The sequence below is a fragment of the Watersipora subatra genome, chromosome 10 (genome assembly GCF_963576615.1).
Source record: "Watersipora subatra chromosome 10, tzWatSuba1.1, whole genome shotgun sequence".
Lineage (NCBI taxonomy): Eukaryota > Metazoa > Bryozoa > Gymnolaemata > Cheilostomatida > Watersiporidae > Watersipora > Watersipora subatra.
Genome location: NC_088717.1, coordinates 10355553 through 10375225, shown reverse-complemented (window position 1 = coordinate 10375225; position 19673 = coordinate 10355553). Strand labels below are relative to the sequence as shown.

General features: G+C 34.3%; 1 protein-coding gene across 1 annotated transcript; it reads right to left on the bottom strand.

The window, feature by feature from the left end:
- Nucleotides 1-4517: 4517 nt before the first annotated feature.
- On the bottom strand, nucleotides 4518-19457 carry LOC137406765 (cholecystokinin receptor type A-like). Its single transcript, XM_068093377.1, has 8 exons — nucleotides 19224-19457; nucleotides 18845-19025; nucleotides 17700-17815; nucleotides 14604-14710; nucleotides 13676-13821; nucleotides 10150-10421; nucleotides 5142-5344; nucleotides 4518-4701 (listed from the first exon to the last, which is right to left on the bottom strand). The coding sequence occupies exons 1-8, from the start codon at nucleotides 19455-19457 to the stop codon at nucleotides 4518-4520; spliced, it is 1443 nt and encodes a 480-aa protein (XP_067949478.1).
- Between the last annotated feature and the right edge of the window lie 216 nt (nucleotides 19458-19673).

Here is a 19673-nt window from a genome sequence, read left to right as displayed (position 1 = left end):
AGAAACTTATGAAGGATAAAATTTCTTGATAATAGTTGAAATTCATTAAAATAGTTCAAAATACATACTAAAACTTGGTTTTAAGGGTGAGTTTGGCAAGCTAAACTTATTTGAAGCGAATTCAACGTTTATGTTATGCGTACATTTTGAAGGTAAGAACTTGTTACCGTACAATCTGCATTTGGTACACAGATTACAATTTTACAGTACTGCAGATTACAATCACTAGGTGCACTTAATACAATGCAGCTACTGCAGGTAACTATAGTTACTAAAGTTAACATACTATTTTGTTACTAATTTTCAATATGTACAGCACTTTTATAAAATTTTGGACGATTTTTATCTTCTTTTTTTCATTGTATAATTACAATGGTTTCTATACCCCGACATACGATTTTTTCGCCATATGATGCCAGCCTTGGAATAGATTAACATCGTATCTCGAGGGTGAACTGTACAGTTCAAGCTGTTATAGATTAAACAACTCAAGTTGGGGTGAAGGCTTTTTCAAACTCTGTCCACTGGTGGAAAACATAGTCAACAAAAAGTAATTGCACTGTGTTGGTGAGCTTGAAATAATACTATGTTAGGTAACTACATTTTTCTACAAGTTTTCTACATCAATCTTTACCATAATAGGAGCCATATACGATCATCCGTTTGTAGCTAAGCTTACAGATTACTAACAAAGATTGCTTTAGACGGGGTTTGAACTTAAAACATTTAGCTTTGTAAACCAACACTAATCCAGCACCAATTCACTGCCTTGCTGCATTATGGAATATTTGTGTGCTCAGTTATTACACATGACAGCTTTTCACAGCGCACTGGACTGACAGGGTACTAATTCAGTATGAAAGACTTACTTTTTTTAGTGGAATAGTTGTATTTTCCAACCCACATCTGTTCATCGGTCCATTCATTTGCATCACCAAATTTTACCCGAAAGTTTTTCATCCATCCCGATACTAAAAACTTAGGACCAGCACCTCCTTTGAGGTAGACATTGTAGTGACTCTAGAGAACAAAAATAGGCTGTCTAAAAGGCATTATGTTACCAAATCTTTATTTAATGACAAGAACTACCTGTACTGCTGAGTCAATAGAATATAAAGAATGACTAGTATAAATTAGACAGCTCAGCTAAAGCAACTGCTTGGTAATACGCTCGCATGACTATTTCTAAAGTTCTAAATTTCTAATGTATAAATAGTGTTCTAACATTCATAACTCAAATGCGCAATCTCTACATAAAAACTTAAATGTCAACACTCATATTAGAGCGTGATTGTCATGGATGTGCAGGATTAGTTAAGTTATCTGTACTGTTGGCCAGTCAGCTGTAAAAAACACACAACAGAGAAATAAGGTGTTTAACCACAGATTTCCAACCGTATCATTGCTATAATATTATAGAAAAATAAAGATTTTGTACCTTGTAAGGTTTAACCTAATGCCAGTGCGTATGTCATCTTTTAGTTCATACAGTACTCTGTGCCAACAAATTTTATTTGTCTGTGCTGTTAACTCGCTATGCACAATGAGTAACATATTTGAAAAATATAGTAAAACATACCTGATCAGAATCATAGTAAGTTGGAGGCCCATTAGAACAAAGCAGTGTCTCTCGACATTGGCAGCCACACTGTTGACATAGATTTTTATCACTGTCGTGCTCACAAAGTCCTTGAACATGTGATGAGGCTGCAGCTAAGATGAGCAACACCCTGACACCTGGTAGACAGAAATACAAGCTTGTTATATTGAGCTCAGCATAGATTATTTTTCTAAAGTAATCGCCACAATAATTCATTCAACGTTCAGCACATATATCAATAATGAAAGTAACCTTTCAAATTTTTCTTCCAACCTTGTTAATAGGTGCTCCAGTTTTCAGCAAATAGACTATTGAAATGCGATATCGTATTGCAATACATGCATCCTCCTAGTAAACTTTTTGTGACTACCGCTATACATGTAAATTAAAATAACGCTATGTTATCGAACAGAAAGAAAACTTTTTAATTAATCATGTAATTTGGAAGCTTACCTGTGCTGAAGCTGCCAAAGGATGATGGTATCATGATTGGCACTTAGGGATGTTTCTAAGAGCTGCCGCTGCGCAACTATCAACAATCAACATTTGGTAGTGTCATACAATTCAGGGAGGAATTACTGCTAATAACAATCACATACTACTGTTCTGCTCTTACCTCGACTTATCGAAATGACTAACCTTATGATTTCATATTATTTGTTGTTTGGTAATTTTCAGCATGTGACTCATATGTCAGCGAAGATGTGGCTTTATTGGTAAATTAACAGTTACAGTGTAACCCATATTTACCTTAACCATTTGTTATTGTGCTCATAGCCTTTGAAACTTTTTGCATTTTTTTAACTTTTCCAATACAGTAGACACTCCTATAATGAAAATAGTCAATTCAAAAGTTTACACTATAGGGATTTCACGTTATACGAATAGTAAAATATAAGTGAATAGCTTCATCTATTCCAAAATGTACCCAGACTCAACTCTTTAATGCTTCAAAAAGGCAAAGCCAAGCTTAAATTTTCAACTTGATGCTTGTACAGTAAACATAAATGTAGTAATAGAGTTTATATCAAACTCTTTTTTCTTTTTCTTATCACATTCAGTTGGTTTAGGATCCATAATTACGGTATTTTTACTTTTCCATTCTCCCTCCCTCTCTCCCTCTCTCTCGCAGACAGTCGATTCGAAAACAGCTGCATTATGGTATAGGCTATATCAACTGACGTTCATGCAGCTCTGTTTTAACCTTTTAGCCATATGTTTGTGTTTAGTTCCCTCAACTTCATGTTAAGCATAGCTACACCTTTGTATCTTAAAGGCCAGGCTACTAGTATATAATTTTATAACAGAGATACCACTATACATCATTTTCTCTCACAAGTGTGACAAGCGAAGAAACAATATTTTAAGGCGAACTATAGGACTTTAATCTTTCGAATCAAATTTAACAACTTGTACCGACTTGACGCTTTGCGCTGTATGAAGTTTCTTACGTAATACATTTGTACAAAGCAAAAACTTAACATAAACTTTTTATGTTAAATGGAATGTACATAAAACGAAGTTTACGTTATAGGAGTGCCTACTGTATCTTTATTCCATTCAAATCTTTAATATAGTGGTACATAAAATTTACAAGTTTGGTGTGAACATAATTATCATTTGTATTGAGACTAGTTATATAGCCATGAACAGAACAAAGCTCAATGCGAAATATCAATAACCAAAAATAGTATAATAAAAAATCAAAGCACAAAAAACTGATATCAAATTTCTCCAGAATAGCAATTCTGTGTGAAAAAACAGTTCTACCAAACGTTAAAAAGTCATAACATATATTTGAAATATTTTTCACATTTTATGCAGCTTAGTTAGTGTAAGCCAAGTCAAGGAAGATAAAACGGTAACTCTTAGAGTAAAATGTTTGTAGTAGGTAAATACTACAACATCCTTTAGACAAAGCTAATTTTTAAATAATTAAGTAATCCGTGTTGAGCATTCATTGCACATTGGAAAACCCAAATGGGTAAAATTAGAAGGTTCTGATCAAACAACATCTGTAACTGCTGCATCATATTTTGCCCGATGCATGGTTAGCCTAGTATTACAAAGCTGTCAGATGTAAAGACGTTTCAAGTGCAGCCCCTCAGTCATTCCAGTGCAATGGAGAATATCTTCATGACGATAAGATTAAAAAGTTTAACTGTCCCTTCAAAAATTTATTTTTCTAGGCTAATATTGAAAGTGCAGATGGCATGTCATATAGTTGAGCAAAAATAAGCCTATGATGATTTGATGGCAATTATGGTTAAAAGTAACATTTAAATACACTCAAATCTTTATTGTAATTAGTGTAACCACTAACACCAACAGTTTATTCTGACGCCCTTCAAGCGCATTTAAAGCTTAAACATTTAGCTAAACTTCAAATCTTCAGATCCAATTAAACATTTACAAGGTGTAGCTACATGTATACCAGCAGCCACGTGTGTACATTGACGGTGCAGAGAACGTGTGCCAAATATGACTGCCCAACTAGTTTTGTATGTTATGCATTTAAAATAATGGATAATGCATATAACGCAAAGACTGCTCTGAGAGACATAAAGATAATTTACCAGTTGAAAATTTCTGTCACTTGAACCTATGAACTATTCAATTTCAGTAATTTAGTAATAAATGAGTTGAAACTATGTAAAAAAGTGGTTAAAAGCACTTATGCTAACAAAGGTAAATGACCTTCACAAACTACAACCAGCCTGAACTTCCCAGCCAGTCAGCCATGCTTATAGCACTGATTGAACACTGCCAAGGGAGGCAATAAAATCTAAAAGCCAAGGAATGTCATCTCCTGCTATACAAAGTTCAGTCAAAACTTCCAGTTATAAAGATATAATTAGATAGCACGATTAAAATACCCTATCCCTTTTACAGTAGGGATTTCATCATGAGCCAGGAGCTAGGGTTTGTTGTGACCATTCAAGGCAGGCAGCTGTAATTTAGCCTTGGATGTTTGCGATGTCTCACAATAGGAGACCTGCGTACTCAACAGTGTCGGGCGCCTTTTTAATGGCTGCTTTTCCTTTCTGCCTCTGAAGACCATGAAAAAAGCTGATCTGAACTTCTTGCTCATGAAACAGTATCTACAAAAAATAATTGATCAAAAAAATTTTCAAACCGATTTCAAAGGTTCTGGACCAGAATGATGTACTAGTGAGTAAAAACGTTTTTGCTTTTTGCTGGGGATTGGTGGAAAATCGTAATGCAAAAAGTAGAATGTAAGCATATAAACACCTTTTTCAAATATAAGCCCTTCGTTCAAACTTCCACATCTAACTCTGACTTGAAATGAATAAAAATGAAACCGCAACAACATATAGTAGCTTTTAAAATATTTTGCGTAAGCATGATTGTGTAAAATATGATAACTTTCTTTCCAATCAACGATGAAATAAAGATTAGAAATAGCAAACTCATGGTTACTATTCTGAAAACAATTTTAGCATTACCTACATGTATTTGAATGCAAAAGGATCTACTGCAAAATGCAAGTGGAATGAATTTATGTAGCCACAAGACTTACGTGATAGGATTACAGCAAGAAGAGAAGTAAGCGAGTAGACGTAGCATTGCAAGAGTAAATGTTGGATTTGGTAGTCGCAACACGCTCTCCCTGTCGACAAGAATCCATAAAGAGAAAGCGTAAAGAGGAGTCCAGCAAATAAAGAACTCAATGACGATCACAAATAGCATTCGGATGACACGTCTTTTTGAGCGAATCGTCGACTGTCAAGTAAAAACGTGATTTGTTGTAAAATAGTGTAAAAAGCAGGACAATTCAGACCGTTGTCCCAGAATAGGGTCTAGCAAATCCAATAAAATTTATTTGACACAATTCAATTTTTTGTTTTATACCTTTTCACTATCAATTAAATATGACTTTCCTAAGTCTCCAATGCGTAAACACTCAAATGATATTTTACACAATATCAAGGAAGTACAAATCTCCACACTGTTCAAGGAAGCCAAGGGTTGCCAAAGTAATGAACTTGTATGTTACAGATTATAGGGTAGCATTCTATTATAGTTCTGAACAATTAATCAATAAAATTTAACTTCAAATAGTACAATAATTATACTGTTTAATAAGTGCCCTACGTGACTTACAACAAAATTTATTAAGTCCAGCGATGTTTCACAATGTTTACGTGCAGACTTTTGATTGAAGTTTTAAAAGGCATAATTATGTAATAGATGCCTTAGACTTTAGAGGCTGCTCAAGTATTAAAAATTATCAAGTTCAGAGGAGAAAATAATAAATAAAAACTATTCTGAGCTATTAAAACCCTACAATTTCCAACAGTTATGTACTTGAAACTAGTGAATGGTCCAATCTTAAACTAAAGTTTTGGCTTTTATTAAATTTAAAGATCTCAAAACACTGCAAATAGTTTGTGTGTGTTCTTCAGCAGTAAAAAAGAACTAAGTATGTCCATTCACATGTAAAGCTGATTGCCCGCAATAAAATTACTATCACAAATGAGCTGCCATACCTTGTACAAATATTTAATCATATGGCGCTCTAACTGATTGGAGCTGTTATGTCTTCAGTGTTACTGAGATACAAAACTAAATTCCATTTACACAATTAAACCTTCTCGAAAGCATTCAATAAAGGAACTATAGAACACAAAACAAGCGCAAAAATTACACAGCAAAGTTAAAACTTCTATGAACTCCTGAATGATGCAAAGCACACTTTCTTAGGTTAAACAGAAAACTAAGTGATTCTGTTTCGATAGAACGCATAAAACCATAAGCATTAGTTGTCATAAGTCTTCGCTGTTGAAGTTTTCAATTTCCAGTATGAGTATTATCCATAGATTTAAATCGTACTAAACATCAGAAAGCATTTAGTTCGTAGCAAATTACTAATACATGTCTTTGCACAGGTATCCGAATTGGTGCAGTAGCAAAAAAGTTTGAACGTTTTGCGCAGCCAGCTGGTTGTGTTATTTTCATTTGGAAATTTCATACCGATAGGTTTATGGTAGCACGAAGCAAGATGTTGTGTTGCTTGTGCTCAAACAGTTAGACACCATTGTGTGATGTCAAAAATAGTGGAAAAGAGCATAAACTACTTTAACTTAGTAAATACTCGTATGTAGAAACGCACTGTTTCTAGCACAGCTAGAAATATAATGTGTGGTTTATTAATACACATTATAAAATGAATGCTTCTTGTCGCAGCAAGCAGAGGCAAACTGGTTCTCACTTGAGCAAGCTTTATCTAAACATTGGGTATTCTAATTCTGCATCTCACTTTAACAGAATTAATGTCGCAAAGCAGATTTTCATGAAGGGTATTGGGTTTATTGCTGGTGAGCATTACACTTTCTCGGTGGTCAACCTTCCAGCACGCAAGCACGATGTTGGGATGTATAAATCTTGGTCAATAACTAATAAACCAGTTTGGTTAAAACATGTAGGCAGTTACCATAGCAGAGTTGAGCAGCATAAACATTTATAGATAACTGAAATTATCTTCTTTGTCGTGATAATCCACGAGTCTCACTAGAGTTATCTTTCCTCTGATAAAGTGCTGATGAATCCTATTATCAACAGCATGCGCACCTTTTTGTTATAAATTTTCTAATTCTTCGGTGTGATAGAATCGACCTCACCTGTGATCCGTACAGCATTTCAAAAATGGTGATTAACAAACTATAAAAATTGACATTTAAAAACTTCAAGTACAAACACAATTAGCAGTACATTTACAACAACCTGTTTGGTATCGGTGCCTTTTAATAAGAAGAATAAAAGCCATTAGGTTTCTTTCCATATTAGTAATGCCCAGTTTTGTCAAACTCAAGTGCACTTTGAAGATCCTGAATGATGCAAAGCACTATTTACTCCTATATACAAAACATTCAAATGATTCATTATTGAGTTATAACTAAAGCATTCACTATAATTTTGTTTAGCATTCCTAATATAGACTTTACGTAGCAAGATGCAATCCGTATGTAGAACGGTAAGGTGAATGAGCAGGAAGCCATCGTATTAAAATATAATAGTTTAAGGTATGCAGTACATATTTGTCTCTTTGTTTGTGATTCGCCATAAACATCTGTCAATCACTTTACATCTTATATTATTAGTTTAGCAAAAGATTTATTTTATCTCTTAGCTTTATAATTAATATCAAACCTTCATATTTTATATAAAAAAATGCATAAAGTATGTTTAACCTCGTTAAGCATATTTAAATATCTTTATTAATAATTTGTTTTATTAGTGTTATGCATACTAGAAATTCCCCTGTCATACAGCCCACAATCAAAGTGATAATGGAAAAAAGAAAGGGTACTGCTGGTTGTTGAAAAAGTAGTTGTCAGCAAGAATTGACAGAGTATAGTGTAAATGAGAGTTGTTCGAGATAATATAAAATAAATTTGAGGGAGTACAACTCCAAAAAGGTGCAACTAACAATTTATTTTGGAGGTAAGGTTGGGTTAAAACCATGTACATGTATATGAATAATTGGTTAATTGTTGATATTACAGTTGTATTTGGTAGTGTAATATAAATCTATTTATAAATTTCTCAAAGTATGTGTATACGCATTCCGGCTATAGATGTTAAAATCTTGGGCTAAAGATTCCGTACTAAAGAAGATTCGATCTCAGACCTTGCTGTTTATCAGACCGACGCATTATCCACTAGACCACAGAAACTGAATTGATACCTTGCCAATATAAGTCAGCATATGAGAGCAAATACCCAACAGATTTTCGTACGACGCAGGTCATAGCATAAGGTCACGAGAAACTGTTCGCTCACATTATTAAACATACGAGCTGATAGCGCGCAGGCTAATAGCGAGCAACTCTCACTAATTCTCATTGTTTGCAAAACAAAACACTTTTCTCATGATATGTAGTTTGAAAGTTAGAATGGCAAATATTGTTACATGTTAAATACAAATCAATTTTCTGTCCAAAGACTTTTCTATTACCCGGGCAACGCCAGGTAGCACAGCTAGTAGATATATAAAGGTGAAAAAGTTCTATTTTAGAAGCGTAAGTATAGAAAAATGTTAGGAATGTTGTGAATGAAAAGTATATGGGAAATGTAAAGTTGTATATAAAGTAATATAAATGGAATAACGGTGTATGATATAGAATAATGTTGAAAATAAATTTATATGTAGGCCCTATATAAGTATATGTAAAGTATTTTGTATACGAACTAATAACAAAAGAAATATATAATAATAGAAATATAGATAAGGAGACATATAAAGTGTTTAGAAAAAGTTCATATAAAAATAATAGAAACAGTTTTGTTAGATAAGTGCAGTGTTCTGTTAGAAGTCACGCAGTCTAGTTTCCTCTCTTTTACATTGTAGGATTTGGTCATTGATAGCTTATCGAGTGATGCGCTCCCTAGCAAAGGTGTTAATAAGTAAGTCATTAATGTTTCGAACTCAAGAGAAGGAAGAGTATAGTTCATATTGGAAAAAGTTTGTTTCCTGTTACAACGGTAAAATATTGAGAGCCGGTTTGTGTGAGCCAATAAATAGTAACTTTAAGATCTTGAAATTGGATTTTATTGAAGGGACGCAAATTTTTCAGTTTCCCTAATAATAGGGCAAAGTATAGTTCAGTAAAATCTAATCTGAAGATCTTAATGTTACTATTATCAATATTTTACCGTTGTAATAGAAAACGAACTTTTTCCAATATGAACTATACTCTTCCGAGAGAGAGAACAACAAACGATATTCCAGCGGTAATTTCAGCCATAAACTGGTGAAATGTGCATGTTTTTCTCGTGACATGCGCATGGATTTATGGTTCTACCATCTGTCACAAGGCTTTATGGGCGTTTTGTTGGCCGGTCTTAATTTTGATTAAAAAGGCTCGTCAGGTTTTAATGGCAATTTTAGGCCAAATTAATCTGTCTAGTTATGTATAATCCAATCAGATGGGTAAGTTTTAGGATATTGTCGACACTTTTCAAATACTTGGTAACATCATTAAATAGGTTTATATGTGTTTTGTATCATTATTATGATTAAACGACTCCCCAGCAAAATGGTTAAATCTTTTGATGAGATTTCGGTACAAGGGTTTGGATATGACCGTTGATGAATACTTTTCGGGAGTTGTGTGCTCATATGCATATATCATAAAGCTCCCAAACACGAGCGAAGCAAGTGTTTGGTCGTGGGAATATTACATTATATTTATGAATTAAATGCTCCATTTTAATTACGAAAACCCCAAACAAATGCATTGGCGCTTGACCAGAACAGGATACCACATTTCCTGCAGCAAAAGCATATTCATTACCTCTATCTTGCATAATGTATTAGCGAGGTAATTATATATGATTTATCGCTGCAATATGTAAAATGCTGTTAGAGTAATAATGGGCCTGATTTCTAAACAAACTGTAAAAGTCTCATTTATCTCTAAAAAAACGTTTTTACTGGGATTCTATGAGGATTGACAAAATATTGAAACATTTGACAAGATTCACCATGACAAGATGACAGGAAACATTGATAAAAAAACACTTACTTGTGAACTGTGACTTCGTAGAGAGATCGCGGTTTCCTGCCTGCTAAAAGACCGCTTCGAAGTTTTGTGAGGGATACTGCTGTGTGAAAAAGAAAGTCTGCAAGGCTCGCTGTCAGTAGGTGAAAGTAATGCTCCATTAATTGATGCTTGACGCTCCTGAGGAATGATGCCATTGGGGCCTACAAGGTCTCCTTCCTCACTTTCTGCACTGATATCGCTAGTCAGAGACATCTGTCGTTTTGAGTTTAGCACCATCAATTCTGAACTGGTTGCTGTGCAAAAGAGATGACAACTTCAGCTAAAAGCCTTTCATGATCTTGTTATGTTGTGTATGCACTATTCTACAAAACCTGTCATAAAGGTGCAAATGCCAAGGTAAACTAAATAAAAAGCTACCCATTTTACAATGGTTAAATAGTGATGATCAGATTTTTCTAGAACAAGACATCCAATGTACATTTTTTGACACCGTACTCATTACTTCATACTATTCGTTTGTTATGAGATAACAAACTCAAACAAGAATGGTATTTCAACTTACTCAGTCACTCGCAATACTTACTTAATCACTTTATGATATTTTAACTTATATACTTGCTAAAAATATATGATTGATTACAAAACCTTTACAAAAGATTAGTAATAAAATAATCTTGTATACAAAGTCTACAACTATGGATTAACGCACATACATTGCACATAATAGTATAATACATAATGTTGAATGATAAAAAGTATTTTATCGATAATATAAAACTTAGATGATAGTTTTATGGATGCATTAGAAACTAAACTGATTTCAGTGAGCCATCGACCAAAGACTGTGAGAGTGAACCTTGTAATGTCATGAGATTGTTTCATGTGAAAGGCCAGCTCCTTGGTGAAATCTAATTTATTAGTTTAGAGCTCACAGAAACTAACTCATCAATGTTGCCGACATCCATAGTAAAGACTGTCCAATGCTAACTTTAACAAAAGCTGTAAAGTCTGTTTACGAGAGTATTTTTGCAATCCATCATTTTTTGTAACGGTTTGTGAACTAACATATATTTTTAGCAAATAAGAGTAAAAATAGCATATAATGACGAATACTCATCTAGAAAGACTATAAAAGTGATATTGTAAAATGATTCTTGCATGAGCTGGCTGCCTCAAAACAAACAGATAATGTGAAATGGTGAGTACGGTGTCAAAAAAATAAAAATATGAGATGCGAAGTCGTGAAAAAAGAGAAGATAAAGAGTGTCTGTTTGATGGTGTCCATTCTACTTCTTTGCATGATGAGAGATCAAGGAAGAGGATCTACCCCAGCTAGAGAGATAGATTGTAGTTTACAATTCATACCATGCCGTTACATGTAGTTGTATTTATGTAGCTTGCGTAAAGAATGTATTCTGTGCGATCAGTTTCATGAACTAACAGCAAACATATTTGCTCAGCCACAATCTCGTAGGCTAACTTGTTTATGTTGCATTAGTTTGCTACTTTTAGAGATGAGCCTCTTCTCCATTACTGCGCTAAATTACCTACTATTTACTAACTGAAAGGTTAATACGAGCTCTTATGAAAAACAACTGAAGAGAACTGGCGAGAACTGCTAAACCAACCAACACTGCATAGATTAATAGTTTCATTAGACTCGTAGTAAACTTGCTAGAAGTAGAAAGTGGTATAGTGAGGTGAGATGTGTACTAAAGGGTAAAGCGTTACATACAATGTTAAAGATTGATCTAAAGCTTGGGCTAAAGATGGCTATAGCCAAAATATTTTCAGCTAAAACACAAATATTTGAGCAACTGAGTCGGTACAGCGGCCATGAATGAGAAACCTCTTGCTCAACGAACTGGGACTAAATTTTTGATAAGAAGAAAGAACTGTGCGGCATTAATTGATTTTGAAATTGAATTTCATTAACGAGTCCCATGAGTAATCTGAATTATTCAATTACCTTTATGGGAATTATCCTAACTTGAACTCAAAGGCTGAGGACATGCTCCAAACCCTTGATTTCTTACCCCACACAGTTTTTGATGTAATGATTAAAGTTGACAAACTGAAGATTAATCGGCTCTCATAATGGAAAGCAAGTGTTGCTAGAGATGAATAGAAGTTTGACAAATGAATTTTACAGTTTTAGAAAATAGGAACTCATATATCCAGTCCATTAAAGCTAAATCTAGACTAATTTTTGGCTACTATAACCTATCATTTGCTCAATGAGCCATTCAAGAAATGCCAGCAGTACATACTGATGGTTGGCCACACAACTATAGTCTATATGATTATATGTAATGAAAAATCGGAAATCCAAAATCTTTCTTTTAAAGTTTAAACATGTTTAATTACAATATAAGTAATATCTGATAAAAGTGACACATCAGATGGAAAAAATAGCGATGGGCACGCTACTGCTTTAAGCAGTACACGGCTGAATGAATTAAGCTTGGTAGCAAAATACTGGCATATTTATTACTAATATCATTACTTCTGTTTTAGTAATTAAGAATCAATGTTCTATAAAAGTATTAAGCATAAAAGCTAGGTTGAGTGCGATTACTTTCGAGTGCAATAAAAAATTAAGATCTTTCAATAACAACTTCTAAAAGCATAGTGCTTGTCATTGCCATATCTTCTTTAATAGGCTTCAGACTTACAAAACAGAATAACAAGCTGCGCCTTTAAGGCAATGCATGCAGGTGTCAAATGTTGACACATTATAGTCAAAATTTCCTATATGCGGATAGCTTTAACGTTGATCAGTACTGATCTAAGCAATAAGATTTATACATGTCTTTAACATATTCAAATGTTAAAGACCTGCTTCTTTATACAAATGAAAAACTCACAAAAATTTTGAACTTAATATGAATGAGAGCCACTTTTTTATCCAGTTGATGTAACACGAAAGGCTATTTATACTACAGGCATATAAATTTAATATGAAGTCATTATTTTACCATTTTGTTATAATAAATTTATTATAAAGAATCGGACATGTGTTTAAAAAAGACAAGCTTGAGTCAAAACTGGATTTACAATAAGTTGTATATAACTGTGAAGTGACACTAGTATGGTCTTCATATGAGCAGTAAATCTATTAAATATTTTTCGATGCTGCTACAACCCTATTCTTAAAAGTAGATAGATATTTAGCTTTGAGAAAAACTATAGTCGACATCGTTTATTACACCCCGACAGACCAGATAATAATATCCGGATAATGACATCTGGATAACACTAGCCCGGTGAAAAAGCAATGATGACCGGTACTGTAGCAAGCTAAGATAGCCCCATAATTATTGATTGTAAACATCAGAAAATGAGCTATAAATGCCAACACGATGGGTTGACAGAGTACACCCGATCATTGTAATAATTATGAAAGCACAACTACCATATCTATACATATTGTAGTGTATCGGAAGGTCTAAAGGTAGTCACGACAGCAAACAACGTTGCTAGAAACCGAGCAAAACCAAATTATTTTGTACAATTAGACTATACTAACAGATAAGTACTATCTTACCGGCAGCATTCATAGATCTAAATCCATTCCATAGAGTTTTGGCTATAAGTCCATAAGCTATGCTCATTGTAGTAAAAGGAATCAGCAAATCCGCTATAAGCAGATGGACGAAGTAGTACGCCATCTGCAGCTTGGGAAAAGGCCACCTGAACAGGATAACTTCACAGCTAAGCATACAGCCATCAGCAAATAATTAGGACATGCTATGACTACTAGATTTGTTAGGTATAACCTTAAGATGCAAGCTGATGTTGGTGAACCTTCAGACATTTTGGTGTAAATGTGACGCTGTCACATCTACACATGAAACATTGGTATATATAGCAAATATATATTTACAAAGCTATGTCATAAACATTTGAGCTTCATAGTAGATCAAATGTATGGTTTGAAAACAGTATATTGATTTCCAAAACTTAACAGTGTTCAAAACTGTGTCTTGGATACATATAGTGGCAGAACCAACTCCAAAGTCTAGGTTTATAGAAGCAAAATTTTATCTCGTATGAACAGTTTGTATCGAGCCCACAAAAAGACGAAATAAAAGTTTATCGTGTGCTTCCCAAAAGTGGTGATATTACATGTATTTTTTAAACTGTTTTGGTTAAACAATGATGCAGGCAATCACCTCTAGTCAAACACAATAAACTTTTAGTGAACAAAATCCAAAAAAGAAATCAATAGATAACAGACAAGCATGATACTTCCCATCGCATACTTACATAAGGTTTCATTTCATAAGGCTTTGTTTCTAGCGGCTTTCAAAGAAATAGGAGAACACTTTCTGCAGTAATTTTATTGAAAACAACAAAATTAAAAACTGTATGAAATAGCGCTTTTTTAGTGTTCAACGGGCTTTAAACGCACATATATGGAAGACTATAGGTCTGTGAACAGCTAATAATCTTATAGTTGCCATTTTACTTACTTGTCAAAGCATTGGCTGGTGCCAGATGATGGATCTGTTACGAACTTTTGGAAAACTGCCATTGGTATATTTAATATCATAGCAGCAGCCCATATTGCCGCTATCACCTGCAATAATATCATAATAAAACCAACATTGTAACAGCCGGTTCTCAAGCCAGGAGACAAGGAAAATCCCCAATTAGTGCATGACATAAGCGATGCACAACCAAACCTTCAAGGTGTTTGTAAAATGTCTGTTCATATCAATATTAATGGTATCAGAACTGTTAACACTTTCAGAGTTTGTGTTTTCTTCTCTGTATGTATAACACTAAGTCATAGATTTCAGCCTATCCATTAAAAAAATACTGATTCTGCATACTTTGTGAAATTTATGAAAGGAATCATAAATCAGAAATTTTTCAAACAAATTATCTTTGTTTTAAACTCATTTTAGGAAGAGAGGTGCCGGGAGAGTTGTCGCAACCTATCCAAACTTGTATTTTGTGAATACTCTTGACAAACATATTGAAAAACGATTTAAACAAATATGCTAATCACACGCCATCCATAAATCAAAGACTTTGAAGATGTCATGACACAAAAATGTTTTTGTGTCAGTTAAGTTCTGCAAATAATAAATTTATATAGGACTGCACACCCCTTATGTATGATGTCCCTTTCTCAAGCAAACATCCCACCTGTCACCGAGTGTTAAGAAGATAAAGCATGTCTGCTCTAGCAGGTAAGTTTTACATACTTATGTATGCTTGCAACACCTACTTGTACGATATAGTCCGCAAATCTTTGCTTCAAATTGTAAGCTATTATAAGACTTAAGATAAATATTTAGAGCCAGGAAATAAAGTTCTGCTATTCCATATAGCGTCATTACATTACCGTGAATGGCTAGTGTTATAAATAAATGATAAGTGCTTTATCATCAACCCTTGTCAAATGTTTATGTCCAATATTTCCTCATAGCGCTCACCTTATTAAATAGACACAATACTCATGAGTGTTGACAGTTTCACTGAGTCTACTTATAACCGTAAACTGGCAACTGAAAAATGACAGCAACCTACATTTTACCAGCAAGAACTGTTCCTGAAATGCACAACTTTAGGTTTAACTGTCAATTTTTTAATTCCAATAGTACTCTGTGAGACTGCGCTACTCCATCACTATAAATAGTTGTTGTTGAAAATAACCAGGTTGCTGTAAGCAGCTAATTGACCAATAATGTTCAGTATATTGCTATATTACGAAAGGAAGCCTCTGTTCATTCATCAACACAGCGCAGTAGTTCCAGATCAATTACCGGATTCTGTGTCAGTCTACTTTTTAAATGCGCTGGCTTCGTATTGCCGCTACGAGAGGGAGTCTCCACATCTCTAATAGTGAGAGGTCGTAACTGCTGAAAAGCGCATAATAATCTCGAGATTACCTGAATGTTGCCAAATTGACGGAATTATTTTCAATTAATTACCACACAAGGTATCCATCACTGTGATATCAATGGCCGGATGCGCTAGCATCCAGGAGTATAAACGTTTCATGTAACCTTTGAAAATGTATTTGTAGAAAGCAGTTCTAGAGAATAAAGTAACTACTTGAAATATACACGCAATAGAGCAGCCATTCATGCTGACGATTCTCATTTAGTTTGCAGTGCCAATCATAGACTTGAAGGTTGTGTGGGCGAAATATACCTAGTGGGGTAAGGAAAACTAGAGATACCTGCTAGTTTTAAATAGTCATTTGTTTACCAGTCTGCACCATATTGTAAAAAGAGAGTTATAAACAATACTATTACCTAGATAGATTATCATAATTCTAGAAATCAGTTACTACCAATCCTTTGTTATTACAATATGATACAAGTAACAGCTTAATTTCATAAGGATCCCAACATTATTGCAAAGACAACCATAAAAATGACCAGTGGTTCTCTAACTTATATTCCCATAGGAAATGAGTGCTAATATGATGCTGAAGATAGCAAACAAGTTTATCACTGACTAGCGATTTAGTTTTTACATTTGACCCAATATATATGCAGATATACAAATAGTTTCTCTGATAGCATTGTTCATTCACAATATAAGACACATTAAAATCGACAACCTACTCAAAACAGGACGTAACTCTCCCTTTACTGTTTGAATCACCGCCAAATGTGTCTAATGATGTTTGGTAACTCATAATACATAACAACTGGGTGGCTCCATGGCCCAATAAAGAAAAGCAACAACAGGGATCATTAAACGCCTTTGCTTACATCGTGCAATCACACTCAGCTCCAATATCAGCCTTAACCTGATCTCTAGCGCATGCTGCAATCAAAACTCTATATCAGTGACACAATGGTCGCTTCCTAAGGACTCGATTTGCAATATTAACATATTTTGTCACACAAGTTATTTAGCACATAGTAAAAATGTTCCATCATTGATTTCTTGGACCTGTGAAGCATCTCACATTTTCTGACAGCAATCTTATCCTTTCAAATGCACTAGCAAATATTCCGCAATGTAGTAGCGCAGCCCGAATAATAACTGTGACACAATTCTTCATGTACATACATGACTATTCACAGACTTCTATTTATAGATTTTTAGGCCAATAACTTTTCATAAGCGGATACCTACTAGAAAAACTTGTCTAAATCTTCTATTAACCAGTCTGCAGGCAACCTTCATAAAAACATAAATGAGTCTATCTAATCATCTTCCCTTTATTAGGAACCTAACAGCATTGCCTTATAAAAAAATTGACATTGAACGATCTTCTTCAGCTGCTTTTGCTATTCCTTGCTCCATAAAATTGCCCATAACTATCAACAGAATCAACTGTAAAGCAGAGATTTTCTTTTACCTAGCTGCTACTGCCAGCACTTTTGGCTGTTATGATGAATTAAATATCAGCCGAGATCAATAACAAGAAATAGCAATGAATATTGAGAGCGAGTCCGCAAGTGGTTGCTGGAAAATGACAACTTGTAAGCGTATAATGGCCAAATTACGTAGCAGTCAAAGAAAGAACTTCACTAAGCTGATGGAAAAATCTTACAAGGATCATGGATAAATGTTCTTAAACTTCAACTATAACCAACCTTATAACTGTGAGCTAGATTCTGCCACGTCCGCGACTTGAGTGGATTGCAAATGGCAAAGAATCGCTCAAGAGAAATGGCGACTAATGTGAAGGCGCTGGCAGACACTGACATACCTGGATGTAGAACAGCCATCAACTTTGACAAATAACCATGCACATAATAGTTGTTTGTCAAATACATAACTCCGCTAGAGTTCTAGGTTAATAGAACAGTAGCGTAAAACAATTATTAAACTTGTCTTCTGAGTTCTGCATTCAACCGGGGCAGCTACAACCTTTTCTAAACATTCTAGTTTAGGAACCCAAATTTAATTTACTAGATATTATAACTAATCATGAGAATAAAGGAGTTCAAAAAAATGTGATCATGGAAGCTGAGATTAATGAAACATCACACAATAAAAACCTAGGCAAATAAAAACCTAGGCAAACTAGCAGAAAGGTCTATAAAATATGAGTGAATGAAAACAATTCTGAAGATCTTTAATAAGTTTGTTATTAAAACTTATATGCCAGAAGTTGCAGGCAGTAAAATACAGCTGCTTACAAATCTTTTTGTAGTTTATGAGTTGTGGTTAGATTTGATTACTAGCACTGGCAGAGCATAAAGCTGAACTGAGGTTTAATGCAATTGTTAGGACTGTTCAGGGAGTTATAATGACTTCCTCATATACTTCCTATATGAATCAATGTCAGTGTTCGCAGCAAACCTTTTATTGATAAGAACTTCAGGACGATAATTTATTAATATCATTATTTATAATATTATTTACTCAAATTATAAACTCAATCTCCCCATTTTTCTAATCAACTTAAGCCTGTGCTTCCAGAGTATGTGCACACATTTTTAAATATACATGAATGTGTAGTAGCCAAGAGTTAATATATTGAAGTTTTCAATTGTTACTGGTTACTAGCTAATAAGAAGGTGTAAGGTTCATATTTGTTAGCTTCAACCAGTTGGAGGAAACAGGAGTATCCATAGAGCAAAATGATTTTTGCCAACTATTAATTGAAGAAGGATAAGATAATTTATAATCAACTCACTAAGGTTTAATCTCCTCACATTTTAACCATCAAAGCTGAGCACACATTGATCTTAATAATGCTATATTTTAAAGGAGGAAAAATCTACTGCCTCACCTTGAAGGTAACGAATGAGACTGCACATGACAGGTCCAAACATAAAGTCTCCTAGCATGACAGGGATAACAGTGAAAGGCATGCAGACAATTGCTAAAAGCAGATCGCAAGCTGATAGGTTCAAGAGAAAGGTATTAGTTACAGTTCTCATCCTCTTTTGCTGTGCCAGTGTTGATATTACCTAGAAAAAAATGCAAAAAATTAAAGAGGTCTAAGGACTGAAATGTAGAAATACCTGGGTGCTAAATTACATACCAAGGCTGTATAGTATGATAGAAATGCTTGAAATAAAAAACTGTCCATGTTTCCAGGGTCTATTGAAAGGGCTGATAAATGCAGACATGGCCTATCATAGTTTTATTGCTATATTAGCACTCACCAATCCATTGCCTATCAAAGCAAGTATAAAGATTATGCCATGAGCGGCTAGCACAGCTTTGTCTTGAGAAGTGAGATCATATGTAGCTCCAATTTTTGGAGTTGTAGTATTTATGTAAGAAAAGACGCCATTGTACGCTTCCGTAGCATTTCTTTGGTAAACGGCTGATGGCTCCATTCGTTTAGCACGGTCCAGGTGTTGTGCCATCAAAACTAAAGCTGATGTCCTTGACATGTTGCGCGCATACAATCAAACTTATCTTAAGTTCGTTACAAATCTATCCTAAAAATAAAGAAGAACGTAGGAACACAAAAACTTATATTTGAATACTTCAACGCAACTTGAGCTGAAACATCGTAGGATACTAATCATGACATTTTAACTCATGGAGGCAATTTGAAATTGCTCACAATAATTTACAATCTTTTCCTACATATTCAATAAGAAACT